This window comes from Cherax quadricarinatus, chromosome 54 (genome assembly GCF_038502225.1).
Source record: "Cherax quadricarinatus isolate ZL_2023a chromosome 54, ASM3850222v1, whole genome shotgun sequence".
Taxonomy (NCBI): domain Eukaryota; kingdom Metazoa; phylum Arthropoda; class Malacostraca; order Decapoda; family Parastacidae; genus Cherax; species Cherax quadricarinatus.
This window is the reverse complement of record NC_091345.1, coordinates 17,319,770-17,334,355: the sequence shown is the minus strand read 5'-3', so window position 1 is coordinate 17,334,355 and position 14,586 is coordinate 17,319,770. Positions and strand designations below refer to the sequence as shown.

At 40.1% G+C, this 14,586-nt stretch overlaps 1 protein-coding gene across 6 annotated transcripts in view; it reads left to right on the top strand.

Moving 5' to 3' along the window:
* Positions 1-9,465, top strand: part of LOC128699228 (protein tipE) — a 40,126-nt gene extending 30,661 nt beyond the window's left edge. For all 6 annotated transcript variants that reach the window (XR_011393508.1, XM_070096665.1, XM_070096662.1 and 3 more), the window contains one exon: positions 3,305-9,465. Coding sequence is in view for 3 of the 6 variants with exons in the window: in XM_070096665.1 (XP_069952766.1) it covers positions 3,305-3,368 (64 nt within the window). In the remaining 3 variants the exon portion in view is untranslated. The remainder of the gene's footprint in view (positions 1-3,304) is intronic.
* Positions 9,466-14,586: the final 5,121 nt, after the last annotated feature.

The window sequence follows — 14,586 nt, the reverse complement described above, 5'->3', positions numbered from 1 at the left end:
GTGTGTAGCCACACAGAAATGCTTCGTAATTTTATCGAAAGAAAATTCATTCCTTATTTTGGGAAATACTCTCCTAGCCTCTGGCAGACATTTCTGTGTATTGGACGCATGAGGTGACGCTGAATGTACTAGCACTTAAGAGGGGGTCACCTGTGAGGGGGACACCTCCAACAACTTGAGAGAATGTGAGGGGAACACCTGCGACAACTTGAGAGAATGTGAGGGGAACACCTGCGACAACTTGAGAGAATGTGAGGGGAACACCTGCGACAACTTGAGAGAATGTGAGAGGAACACCTGCAGTCACCTGAGAGAATGTGAGGGGAACACCTGCAGCCACTTGAGAGAATGTGAGGGGAACACCTGCAGTCACCTGAGAGAATGTGAGGGGAACACCTGCAACAACTTGAGAGAATGTGTGGGGAACACCTGCAGTCACCTGAGAGAATGTGAGGGGAACACCTGCAGCCACTTGAGAGAATGTGAAGGAAACACCTGCAACAACTTGAGAGAATGTGAGGGGAACACCTGCAGTCACCTGAGAGAATGTGGGGGGAACACCTGCAACAACTTGAGAGAATGTGAGGGGAACACCTGCAACAACTTGAGAGAATGTGAGGGGAACACCTGCGACAACTTGAGAGAATGTGAGAGGAACACCTGCAGTCACCTGAGAGAATGTGAGGGGAACACCTGCAGCCACTTGAGAGAATGTGAAGGGAACACCTGCAACAACTTGAGAGAATGTGAGAGGAACACCTGCAGTCACCTGAGAGAATGTGAGGGGAACACCTGCAACAACTTGAGAGAATGTGAGGGGAACACCTGCAACAACTTGAGAGAATGTGTGGGGAACACCTGCAGTCACCTGAGAGAATGTGAGGGGAACACCTGCAGCCACTTGAGAGAATGTGAAGGAAACACCTGCAACAACTTGAGAGAATGTGAGGGGAACACCTGCAGTCACCTGAGAGAATGTGGGGGGAACACCTGCAACAACTTGAGAGAATGTGAGGGGAACACCTGCAACAACTTGAGAGAATGTGAGGGGAACACCTGCAGCCACTTGAGAGAATGTGAGGGGAACACCTGCAACAACTTAAGAGAATGTTACGGGAACACCTGCGACAACTTGAGAGAATGTGAGGGGAACACCTGCGACAACTTGAGAGAATGTGAGGGGAACACCTGCAGTCACCTGAGAGAATGTGAGGGGAACACCTGCAGCCACTTGAGAGAATGTGAAGGGAACACCTGCAGACACTTGACAATGTGAGGGGAACACCTGCAGCCACCTGAGAGAATGTGAAGGGAACACCTGCAGACACTTGAGAGAATGTGAGGGGAACACCTGCAGCCACCTGAGAGAATGAAGAGAACACCTGCAGACACTTGAGAGAATGTGAGGGGAACACCTGCAGCCACCTGAGAGAATGTGAGGGGAACACCTGCAACCACTTGAGAGAATGAGGGGAACACCTGCAGCCACCTGAGAGAATGTGAAGGGAACACCTGCAGACACTTGAGAGAAAGTGACGGGGAACACCTGCAGCCACTTGAGAGAATGTGAGGGGAACACCTGCAACCACTTAAGAGAATGTGAGAGGAACACCTGCAGACACTTGAGAGAATGTGAGGGGAACACCTGCAACCACTTAAGAGAATGTGAGGGGAACACCTGCAGTCACCTGAGAGAATGTGAGGGGAACACCTGCAGCCACTTGAGAGAATGTGAGAGGAACACCTGCAGACACTTGAGAGAATGTGAGGGGAACACCTGCAACCACTTAAGAGAATGTGAGGGGAACACCTGCAGTCACCTGAGAGAATGTGAGGGGAACACCTGCAGCCACTTGAGAGAATGTGAGGGGAACACCTGCAGCCACTTGAGAGAATGTGAGGGGAACACCTGCAGACACTTGAGAGAAAGTGAGGGGGAATACCTGCAGCCACTTGAGAGAATGTGAGGGGAACACCTGCAGTCACCTGAGAGAATGTGAGGGGAACACCTGCAACCACTTAAGAGAATGTGAGGGGAACACCTGCAGCCGCTTGAGAGAATGTGAGGGGAACGCCTGCAGCCACTTGAGAGAATGTGAGGGGAACACCTGCAGCCACTTGAGAGAATGTGAGGGGAACACCTGCAACCGCTTGAGAGAATGTGAGGGGAACGCCTGTAGCCACTTGAGAGAATGTGAGGGGAACGCCTGCAGCCACTTGAGAGAATGTGAGGGGAACACCTGCAGCCACTTGAGAGAATGTGAGGGGAACACCTGCAGCCACTTGAGAGAATGTGAGGGGAACACCTGCAGTCACCTGAGAGAATGTGAGGGGAACACCTGCAGCCACTTGAGAGAATGTGAAGGGAACACCTGCAGCCACTTGAGAGAATGTGAGGGGAACACCTGCAGCCACTTGAGAGAATGTGAGGGGAACACCTGCAGCCACTTGAGAGAATGTGAGGGGAACACCTGCAGTCACCTGAGAGAATGTGAGGGGAACACCTGCAGCCACTTGAGAGAATGTGAGGGGAACACCTGCAGTCACCTGAGAGAATGTGAGGGGAACACCTGCAGCCACAGCTGTATTGCCATGTACAGATGTCCTCCGCATATAATCTTTATTAAGAAAAAGTCAAGCAAAATGAATTGTAATTCTGTCGTGAAACTGAGAAACTTGTACGTCTGTAGTGGAATATTTTAATAGAAAAATGACTTAATCTAGAATGTCAGGCGCGAGGCACAATATGAAATAGTTATCCTTAACAATTATATTGTGTGCAGTAATTCACCTTAGCTATACACAAATAACCCGCACATAAAAGAGAGAAGCTTACGATGACGTTTCGGTCCGACTTGGACCATTGACAAAGTCACACTGTGTGACTTTGTCAATGGTCCAAGTCGGACCGAAACGTCGTCGTAAGCTTCTCTCTTTTATGTGCGGGTTATTTGTGTATTGTTCCAGTCACGGTATTGTGCCTTTTTGTTATTTATTCACCTTAGCTAATAATAAATAAATAGATGAATGCATTGGGACTCGAACCGTGGTTCTGACATGTAGCAGGTCCATTCTTCTGTTTGTTCATGGACAGTCCTTCATTACGACTCATGGAGAGTTTATAACCATTAATATTACAGAGATGTATTTGCTTATTCCATCAAACGCAAGAGTGAACAAATATATTAGTTGTACATTTCCCTGTCACTGATAACATGTACAATAACTCATCTCTCTTCCCTCCCCAGTGAATTTTATTTTTTTACTGAAATAGATTTTTATACTCTTACTTTTTATTCGACAGCCACAGAGACTCTGCTGAAACCTCCTTCCATGAGGCTGAGTTCGTGGAGAGACACTTGTCATGAAGATGCGGCCAGGGTGGACGGCTAGATGGTAAAGAGGTAGGGAGATGGTGAAGGTGTTGCCTGGGAAGCAAGGAGACGGTGGAGATGTTGCCTGAGAAACAAGACGGTGGAGATGTTGCCTGAGAAACAAGACGGTGGAGATGTTGCCTGAGAAACAAGACGGTGGAGATGTTGCCTGAGAAACAAGACGGTGGAGATGTTGCCTGAGAAACAAGACGGTGGAGATGTTGCCTGAGAAACAAGACGGTGGAGATGTTGCCTGAGAAACAAGACGGTGGAGATGTTGCCTGAGAAACAAGACGGTGGAGATGTTGCCTGAGAAACAAGACGGTGGAGATGTTGCCTGAGGAAGAAGACGGTGAAGATGTTGCTTGAGAAATAAGACGGTGTAGATGCTGCTTGAGAAACAAGACGGTGGAGATGTTGCCTGAGAAACAAGACGGCGATGTTGCCTGAGAAACAAGACGGTGGAGACGTTGCCTGAGAAACAAGACGGTGGAGATGTTGCCTGAGAAACAAGACGGTGAAGATGTTGCCTGAGAAACAAGACGGTGGAGATGTTGCCTGAGAAACAAGACGGTGGAAATGTTGCCTGAGAAACAAGACGGTGAAGATGTTGCTTGAGAAACAAGACGGTGGAGATGTTGCCTGAGAAACAAGACGGTGGAAATGTTGCCTGAGAAACAAGACGGTGAAGATGTTGCTTGAGAAACAAGACGGTGGAGATGTTGCCTGAGAAACAAGACGGTGGAAATGTTGCCTGAGAAACAAGACGGTGAAGATGTTGCTTGAGAAACAAGACGGTGGAGATGTTGCCTGAGAAACAAGACGGTGGAAATGTTGCCTGAGAAACAAGACGGTCAAGATGTTACCTGAGAAACAATGAGACGGTGAAGATGTTGCTTGAGAAACAAGACGGTGGAGATGTTGCTTGAGAAACAAGACGGTGGAGATGTTGCCTGAGAAACAAGACGGTCAAGATGTTACCTGAGAAACAATGAGACGGTGAAGGTGTTGCCCGAAGAGTGCTGTAAATTAAGGACCACTCGTTAAACAGCAATACAGCACTGGAAAAATAAAGAAAACTAGGTGTTAGAAGATAATGGTTATAGACTCCGCAAATTATCAGAGTAAATTCTATGAATTCTCAAAGTAGCGGGACACAAAGATAATGGTAAATTAACTGGTAAAATAATTTGTCAGAAATGCTTTTTAACGACGCTGGAATTGAAAAAACTACCTGTTGGTAAAGGAAACAGGGAAGTGCAGTTCATAAAGATACAGGTGAAGATATGGGACAGTGACAGAAGATAGTAAGAACCAACTGGGAGTGCAGTGCAAGATTTCGAATAAAAATCTGGATGTTCTCAGTATGTTGAAGGTGTGAGTCCATCATTCAGGGAAGAATGCAGCACAAGAGCTGGAAATAATAGGTCAGATTTTAATATCTGGAAAGTGATGGAGAATTCAGAGGTTAATAATCTGCAAGTGCTGACGAACGGTGATATTAATACCTGAAGATTCTGCAAGCTACTGAAGTTTTATATCTGAAGTGCTAAGAAATATTGAAGTTTTGACTTCAAAATTGCTGAGAAATACTGAAGCTAATACCTTCAAGGACTGACAAATGCTGAAGTTAATACCTGGAAGGTCTTGAGAAATGCTCTAGTACTCGAATGCGATGATAAATATTGAAGTTAAGAATTTGAAAGTGCTGAGAAACACTTACTGCCTGGAGGTGCTGAGAAATGTTGCAGCTGGTATCTTCACTTGCTGTAAGATTAAGTCTTGGTTATTCTAAGATAGGATTCTTGATATTCTTCTATTTTTCACTAAATAAAAGACAAAGACAACGAAGATAATAAAAGTCAAATAGAGTAATGGTAGAGAAATTTGTAGACAGCCAACGATATTTATATAGTTTGGCGCCGCAGCCTAAGGAAATACAAGACTTTAGTAGGCCAGTGATGTCTAATAGATTAACCTCATTGACAGATTAACCATGTGGAGTCAGTAGGGACACAGTAGTATGGCTTTAGGTTTATGTAGACTGGAGACAGTAGTGGTTGATGCAGTTCTTGTCTTCAAGGGTTCATCTGTGCTGCTTTAGGTCAAGTCTGGAGTGTCTGGGTGAAGTCTAATTGGTTCTTTGCGAATTTAATGCTAATGTACAGTGACTCATTAAAACAGTTGTTTTGAAATTCATTTCAGTTCTAAAAGAATATTCTCGGACCTCGAAAACATTCCAGATTTGGCCCACTTGTACTTGCATATCTGGTTCCACTTGCTGTTCTTCGTGTGCTGATGAACTTTGTGGTGTTCTGCCTCCTTGTTCCACGTGCTGTTCTTCATGTGCCGGTGAACTGTGTGGTGTTCAGTCTCCTTGTTCTCCCTCCGCCCTCCCACTGGCCTCGCATCAGACAATAACAGACATTGCTTGCACAAAACTTCATCTTGGAAGTGAGGTTTTTAGTGTTACGAGTTAGTACTCCGTAGATTTTCTAGTGACCTGCTGATGATTAGTTCTAGCATAAGCCAGATGTATGAACCATATGTAATGTGTAGTGAATGACAAGCGTAAAAGACATTGTGTTTTAGGTTAATGTAACTATGACTAAAAAGATCTCACACACACATTTTATATATATATATATATATATATATATATATATATATATATATATATATATATATATATATATATATATATATATATATATAGTTTATGTCATATTTAATTCTATGTGAGTGTGATGTCATCATACACTGAGTATACTCATCAACCTTCCACTCTTCCCCAGACAACTCATCACTCACTCCTCTCCAGACAAAACTCATCCCTGAGTAAACTTTACTGTGGTATCGGCAGGAGTGTAGTAGCTTTGAGTCTACAGAATTTAGCCTCGAGTCTACAAATGTTTAGCCTCAAGGCTGTGAATGTTTAGATATGAAGTTACATATGTGTTACTGATAGCAAGCAGCAGCACATGCCAGAATTTGTATACTTGACCTACGACCATCACAATATCAGTAGTTCATGTTAGCCTAAATGTCAGTATCAAATTGTTTGTTCCGAGGTTTGTGAGTTTCACACCTGTGAAGGCGAGCAGGTGAGGAAAGTGACTACATAAATACTTCTACTTCTGCTTCTCCTGCTCCACTTCCTCCTCCTCCTCCTCCTACTACTACTACTACTACTACTACTACTACTACCACCACCACCACCACCACTACTACTGTCACTATTATTCCGATGCTACTACCAATTAATTCTACTACTACTGCTACAATTACTGTTACCACTACTATTAATAATACTAATAATAATAATAAGAAGAAATTAGTTATAAATCAGCTGATTAATGTTATGGTAACAAAGGCACGTGCTTCTGTCACGTTGAATCAGCTGTCAAATGTTATGTAAACATAACCACGTGCTCTAGTTAACATGTAATCAGCTGACTAGTTTTTGTTAAGGAAGCCGCTTTTCCTACTCGCCGAGTCACAAGTGTGTGTATCAAAACATTTATCAAAATGTTATATTTTTATGTAAAAAAAAACTGTCTTAGTTTCACACTGTACCTCCGTTCTTGATGTTATTACTGTAAACTGATTAACTGTAAACTTTAAGATACAAAAGATAAAAGACAATGGATACTGATAGTGTAGATATTATAGCCTCTTTTTCTGGAAGCCCGAAAATAGGTGCCATTCATGAATAATCTTAGTGTATGTTAACTTACGTATTACTGATGTCATGTATAACCATAGGGCTGTTCGCCCGCTCTGTTCACCTGTGTAACTCAGAGACAAGGTTTATAAAAGACTTTTAGATTTATATTCGCTGTGCAAGTAGTAGTAAGGAGATTTTTTCTACGGTAGTGTTGAAGATTGGGTATTGCTGTGATGCTTGTGGTAACTTGTAGAATTGCGTGAGAAGTTACAACACTAGTGAATACATAACAATGCCACAGACTCTAACATGATATCCAATACAGGTCACACACAAATACTTATTACTAATACTTGTAAACTAATATGTGACAGCACATTAACATTATGCAACTGATAATTTCCAATTTTGAATGTTATGGTCTTATACATTTTAACTACGACGATCTCGGTCGACCTCTGGAAACCCGGTTACTCCCTCATTGACCGAAGCACACAAGATCCCGGTTACTCCCTCATTGACCGAAGCACACAAGATCCCGGTTACTCCCTCATTGACCGAGGCACACAAGAGCCCGGTTACTCCCTCATTGACCGAAGCACACAAGATCTCCGTTACTCCCTCATTGACCGAGGCACACAAGATCCCGTTGGGCTCAAATGTTCGGCCGTAAATTTTTTTGTATAATAGTTGTAGTATGAGATCCATATGGATATATTTCAGACCCCAAAATCTCAGTTTGTGGCTACTTGGGCAAGTACCTCAGTATACCTGCACATTTATTGTCTATATTACTCTAGTGGTTTATACAGTGTGCATTTGTTTAATATAAATAATGGTATCATATTATTTAATGGTGGTCGTATTCTGTTTGTCAGGAGAAATGTGAGCATTTCTCGTGACGCCGGAGTTAAGTCATACAATGGCCAGCTCCGTGAAGCTGTCGCCCATTTGACCGAGGCCTTCCATCGGCTTACTGGTTCATTATATTTGACATTAGGTGTACAGGCCTTAAGGTATGCCACTGCAGACATGGAATTTATTAATTCTAGACGTTAATATATTCTGCTTCCCTGCTCAGTGTGAGAGACAAATTTAGCGTACATCTCTGACACCTTAAATCGCATTTCCTGTTTGTATTATTATGCTGTCTGTGGGAACCAGCTCTCTGGTATCTAAACGTTGGATTCCCTTCTGGTATATCATGTGTGGCTCTTTATTACGCCTTCGTCAATGTAATCTTGTTACGTGTATAGGTAGACTACGAATTAAATTACTGATTTGTAGAACCATGTAGGATTACATTGCTACTCGCTCCTACGCACTGTGCTCACACTAGTTCATGTATTAGTTCTACTGTTTTATATCTTAAGTAATGTTTATGAAGCGTGTGTGTTTAAGTTTGATGGTTTATATACGACGTTCTCAAGTGGCTTTGTAAACATGTCAGTGGCACACCCACAGACACCAGCAGTGGATTCTGGTATCTGTGGGCGTCAGTAACTGCTGTGAGAAGAACAGTTTATTTCAATATGTATTTATTCACAACCTTAGAAATTAAAGGCGAAACTAAACGACGTTTCGGTCTGTCCTGAGCCCTTGTGTTGTCACAACTTGACAGCGGTTTAGGACGAACCCAAACGTAGTCTAGTCTCAGCTTAAGTTTGTGAGCAAATTGTAAAGACACATAAAACAACTTAAGTCTTTACAATAACCACGTTTCACTCAAGGAGAGCTTTATCAAGTTATGACTTAATATCTCCTTCAGTGAAGCATTACTAACATCAAATTTTGATTTAAACCTATAAATATATCACTCTTAATTCCTTCATTTGGCCTTCTCTACCTTTCTCATCCCTCGTTCCTTCCTTCACTCTCCCTCAGTGACAGTAGTAGTGATACTGCGTAGCTCTTCTTTCTCGAGTGAAGCATTACAAAGCTCTCCTTGAGCGAAACGTGGTGAAGAGTTGTCATATGTGTTTTTCTACAGGTGTGTGCTCGCTGCCTCTACCACTGGACGGTCGTTGTTTACACTCGCCACTTACACTCTCCCATACCCCACGTAATTTATATATATACATCAATACTAACAATCCTCTTCATCCTGTTCGTAAAATTCGTTCGTTAAATGACGTTCCGAATCGGTTTTCTTGTTCAGCAGCGACTGTTTGATGGTATACATTGTGATAATAATATTAAAGTATGGCATCTTTCCTCATACTTTGTATTTACCTAGATATGTATATTCGCCTTTTTAGAAATTGCCTTTTTTTGAGAAAAAAGAATTTATAAAAAGAGCTCTTATGGAAAAAAAAGGTCACCCAGATTTATTAGAGGTAATTTCTTCACATCCAAAGACTGTTTCTGGTCTGTTGTTTCAAGGTAATTTTGTAATGGTGTCTCAAAAATAAAGATGGAAATAGACGATTGTTTGAGTTATGAACCTTATTGTTTTTTTTTATTTTCCCTTCCTTCCTTCCTCTCTCCCTCCCTTCCTCCCTCCCTTCATCCCTTCATCCCTCCCTCCCTTCCTCCCTTCCTCTCTCGTTCTCTTCTTCCCTTCCTTCTTCCCTAATCCCTCCCTGTGAGATCCTCTTCACATGGAGATAAAAGAAATGCATCCCATATATATATGTCGTGCCGAATAGGTAAAATTAGTCAATTAGCAAGAACTCGTTTAAAATTAAGTCCTTTCTAAAATTTTATCTTAAAAAATTAAAGATATATTTTTTTCATTTATGTTAATGTAAAAATTAATAATTTAGCACCAAAAGAACCTTAGTAAGCTTACCTAACCCTATTATAACAATTGCAAGTTAATTTAGCCTAATCCAAGTAAATATATTTTAGATAAGTTTACAATAATTTAATAAACAAATACAATTAAGTATATTTTTTCCGTTAGGTTCAGAATTATTTTTTGCGAAATTGTTGCTTACACAAATTTTCGCTTACCTTATTCGGCAAGAATAGCGTTGCATATATATATTATATATATATATATATATATATATATATATATATATATATATATATATATATATATATATATATATATATATATATATATATATATATATATATATATATATATATAGACGTTTCGTCTACGGTGGGGATGCCCGGGTGTTGTGCATGTGTCATTTCATCCTGTCGGTATTATATACAATTCTTGTACTACTACTACTACTACTACTACCACTACTACTACCTCCACCTCTTCCTGCCTATATATAGCCGTCCTGCTCCACCTCTGTTAGTGTGACTTTGTCAATGGTCCAAGTCGGACCGAAACGTCGTCGTAAGCTTCTCTCTTTTATGTGCGGGTTATTTGTGTATATATATATATATATATATATATATATATATATATATATATATATATATATATATATATATATATATATATATATATATATATATATATATATATATATATATATATATAGTCACTTTTTTCTTCATTAAGTCAGGTTAAATACTACTGAACTGAAGATTATGTATAAGGTTTAAATATATACTTGCTAAATCAAGTCTGCAAGGAATGTAGAAACTACTGTGAGCTTATATAAAAACTATCATCTTACGTTTCTTGTAAAAATAATAATAATAATAATATTATTATTATTATTATTATTATTATTATTATTATTATTATTATTATTATTATTATTAAATAGGAATCAGTCGACTGTTGTGGGTGGCATCCTGGGGAAGCATGTATAAAGAACTCCAGTGAAAATGAGCCGTATTGATTGGCTCCCCGTACACACACACACACACACAGTGGGTTTGTGAAGAGGCGGTGCCAGGAGCTGTGACTCGACCCCTGTAACCACAACTAAGTGAGTACACACACCACACACAAACATGCATACACTCAGCAGAGAGAGAGAAAGAAAGAGTGAGAGAGACTTGAAGCCTTGACGCGGCCCTGCTGGTAGTAGTGTAATGCTCAAGACCAAGGTACTTAAAGCTCCGCTCTCTGGCTCGCTGTTGACACCCGGAAGACAGCTATTACATCGCAAGACGGGCAACCATCAATTGTTGTAGTCATTGTGGTCAATTTATTTGGTGACGATGCTAATGAATTTATATTGATCCAAGAAATTGGAGCTGTTCTTCCCTTGAAATAGTAAACAAGCTATGTTCCTTAAATGAGCTGAGATAAGATAACAAATCTAAGCTTTATCAGTAAATACATGAACTCTGAAGCTAAATAAAGTATGAACCTTAAGTTTTTAATAAAAAAGAGAGAGAAAATATTAATAAGTCAAAAAGTTAAATTGGAAATGAAAATTTTATAGTCAGGGAGGGAACACTCTCTCTCTCTCTCTCTCTCTCTCTCTCTCTCTCTCTCTCTCTCTCTCTCTCTCTCTCTCTCTCTCTCTCTCTCTCAATCATCAGAACACGGAAATTATAATTGTAATCTGACATTTTACCCCAAGTAATTACATTTACATAATTAATGTAATCAACTTGTTTCCCTGAGCGATATGTGGAGGCGGGAGTCCATAACTGTGCGAAACATCGTAATCTAGCAATTATACAGTAATCTCCTGCAATTGACTATAATAATAATAATAATGAATTTTATTAGTATTATTGTTATTTTTACTATTATTTATTATTATTATTATTATTATTATTATTATTATTATTATTATTATTATTATTGTTGTTGTTGTTGTTGCTGTTGTTGTTATTGTTGTTGGTCTTGTTTTTATTATTATTATAATTATAAATATAATAATAATAATATTATTATTATTATTATTATTATTATTATTATTATTATTATTATTATTATTATTAATATTGCAAATGAATTTCTATTTTGGTGGATTAGGAAACAGAGGAGAAGAAGAAAAGAGGAGAATGAATAACGAGGAAGGTAAAAAGAAAGAAACGAAGAAAGGAGAAAAAAATAGAAAGGAAGAGAGGAACAATGTGAACGTAAAAAGTAGGAATAATAAATTTTACGGTAAGAGAGGGATGAGAAACAAAGAGAATTGGGGGAGAGGAGAGAAAAATGTGACGAGGTGAACGAGAGGAGAAGAAGAGGGGAAGTTGAAAAATGTGAGAGGGAACGAAATATTATGAGACAGATGATGATGATGATTAGGAGAGAGAAGGAATGGTAGTAGTATTAATATTAGTAGTAGTAGTATTAATATTAGTAGTAGTAGTAGTAGTAATATTAGTAGTAGTAGTAGTAGTAGTAATATTAGTAGTAGTAGTAGTACTATTAGTAGTAGTAGTAGTAGTGATAGTAGTAGTAGTAGTAGTAGTAATATTAGTAGTAGTAGTAGTAGTAATATTAGTAGTAGTAGCAGCAGTAGTAGTAATAGTAGTAGTAGTACCAGGAGTAGTAGTAGTACCAGCAGCAGCAGTAATAGTAGTAGCAGCAGTAGTAGTAGTAATAGTAGTAGTAGTAGTACCAGAAGTAGTAGTAGTAGTACCAGCAGCAGTAGTAGTAGTAATATTAGTAGTAGTAGTAGCAGCAGTAGTAGTAATAGTAGCAGTAGTAGCAATAGTAGTAGTAGTAGTAGTAGTAGCAGCAACAGTAGCAGTAGCAGCAACAGTAGGAGTAGCAGCAACAGTAACAGCAGCAGCAGTAGTAGTAGTTATTGTAGTAACTAGTAGTAGTTGTTGTACTAACAGTAGTAGTAGTTGTTGTAGTAACAGTAGTAGTAGTTGTTGTAGTAACAGTAGTAGTAGTTGTTGTAGTAACAGTAGTAGTAGTTGTTGTAGCAACAGTAGTAGTAGTTGTTGTAGTAACAGTAGTAGTAGTTGTTGTAGTAACAGTAGTAGTTGTTGTTGTAGTAACAGTAGTAGTAGTTGTTGTAGTAACAGTAGTAGTTGTTGTTGTAGTAACAGTAGTAGTTGTAATAGGATCTGCCTTCTTCTTGGACTATTGTAGCAACAATAACGAGTGTCGAGTCACAAGTCACTCTACCTTCCCTTGTTGAGGTGTTGAATATCAATATTAGTACGTTGATAATTACATGTCAATACTTAAACTTCTGTCTGGTAGTTCCTCTGGCTCTAGTTCAGCGTCTTCAAGTATATCAACGCGTCCAGGCTCTTAATTTCATTCTTATTTAGTGTGTTTTTTACAGTTCCTACAAAAACGTATTTATAGCATTTTTGGTAGGTAAGACACATAGGCAACAGTTAGGCAACTTTATTCCGAAACGTTTCGCCTGCACAGTAGGCTTCTTCAGTCGAATACAGAAAGTAGGCAGGAACAGTAGAGATGTGAAGACGATGTAATCAGTCCATCACCCTTGAAGTCGTAGAATTTGAGGTTGTCAGTCCCTCAGCCTGGAGAAGCTCAGTTCCATAGTCAGGAACTATCTCAGGATCTAATCTCAATTTCCACTCGGAATTTCTTATTGGTGTTACGTCTTCGCTACATAATAAATATTAACTCTAATGTGATAAATGCTTCCTTGCCTCTTTCCTTCTCTCTTCTTGGAATATTATCACTCAAGGTTACAATCCCTTCAAAATCTATTACAACCAAAAACATAATCCAATTAACTCTCGTACAGTTATTTTTTATATATCGTTTCAAAGTCAGCTGCTGCGTAGTTTGAAATTAATATAGTACCAGTTATGAGTTTCGAAAGTGATATTCATTTTAAGTGCTAGAATGCTGCGGTGAAGATAATGAGTTCTGACATGGTTGTGGGGACGACAAAGTCAAGAATTTGTTCAGACTGTCGTTACAACGCTGTGTAAATATTTTGGTTGTTGATACTTGATAGTTTGCTCCGTTTTCTTGTGGGTTAATGAAGTTTTCCTCTGTAAGAGAGTGAGAGTGAGTGTGTGTGTGTGTGTGTGTATGTGTGTGTGTGAGAGAGAGAGAGAGATCATTAGCACACACCAGGTGAATGCTAACATCAAGCAGGTAATAATACAGAGGAACAATGATCATGTTAAGAGAGAATGGTGTGTGAGGCTGACTCAGATTATATCTCCTTTTTTATGCCCATGGTAATAGTTGTTATGTGTGGCCATGAATGTTTCCTACCTCCCTCCCTCCCTCCCTCCCTCTCTCTCTCCCTCCCTCTCTCCCTCTCTCCCTTCCTCCCCTACACCCTCCCTATCACTGCCACATCATTTCTCCCTCATACTTATTCACTACCATATCCTCCCTCCCACACAATCCGTCCAGTGCTCTTCCTCTCACTCCAGCCCTCCACTCCCTCACTCCAGCACCCTCAGTACCACACCTCGTATACTCCCTCCAGGTCTCTCCAACATTCTCCCTCCCTCAGAAACCCTTAGTTTCAAACCTATCCTTCCAACCACAACCTCCCTCCCACATGCTCCCACCATCATCCTTCCTCCATCAACCTCCCGCCATCACCCTCCCACCATCATCCTCCCGCTATCACCCTCCTTCTATCACTCCTTCCATCCCCCCTCCCCTTTGCTCCCTACCTCCCTCTCATCATCCAAAAGCACTCTGACAAATTGCGTTCATATCAAGGTTTATTCTTTTTTGTATTATGAAGGTAAACATGATTCTTGATT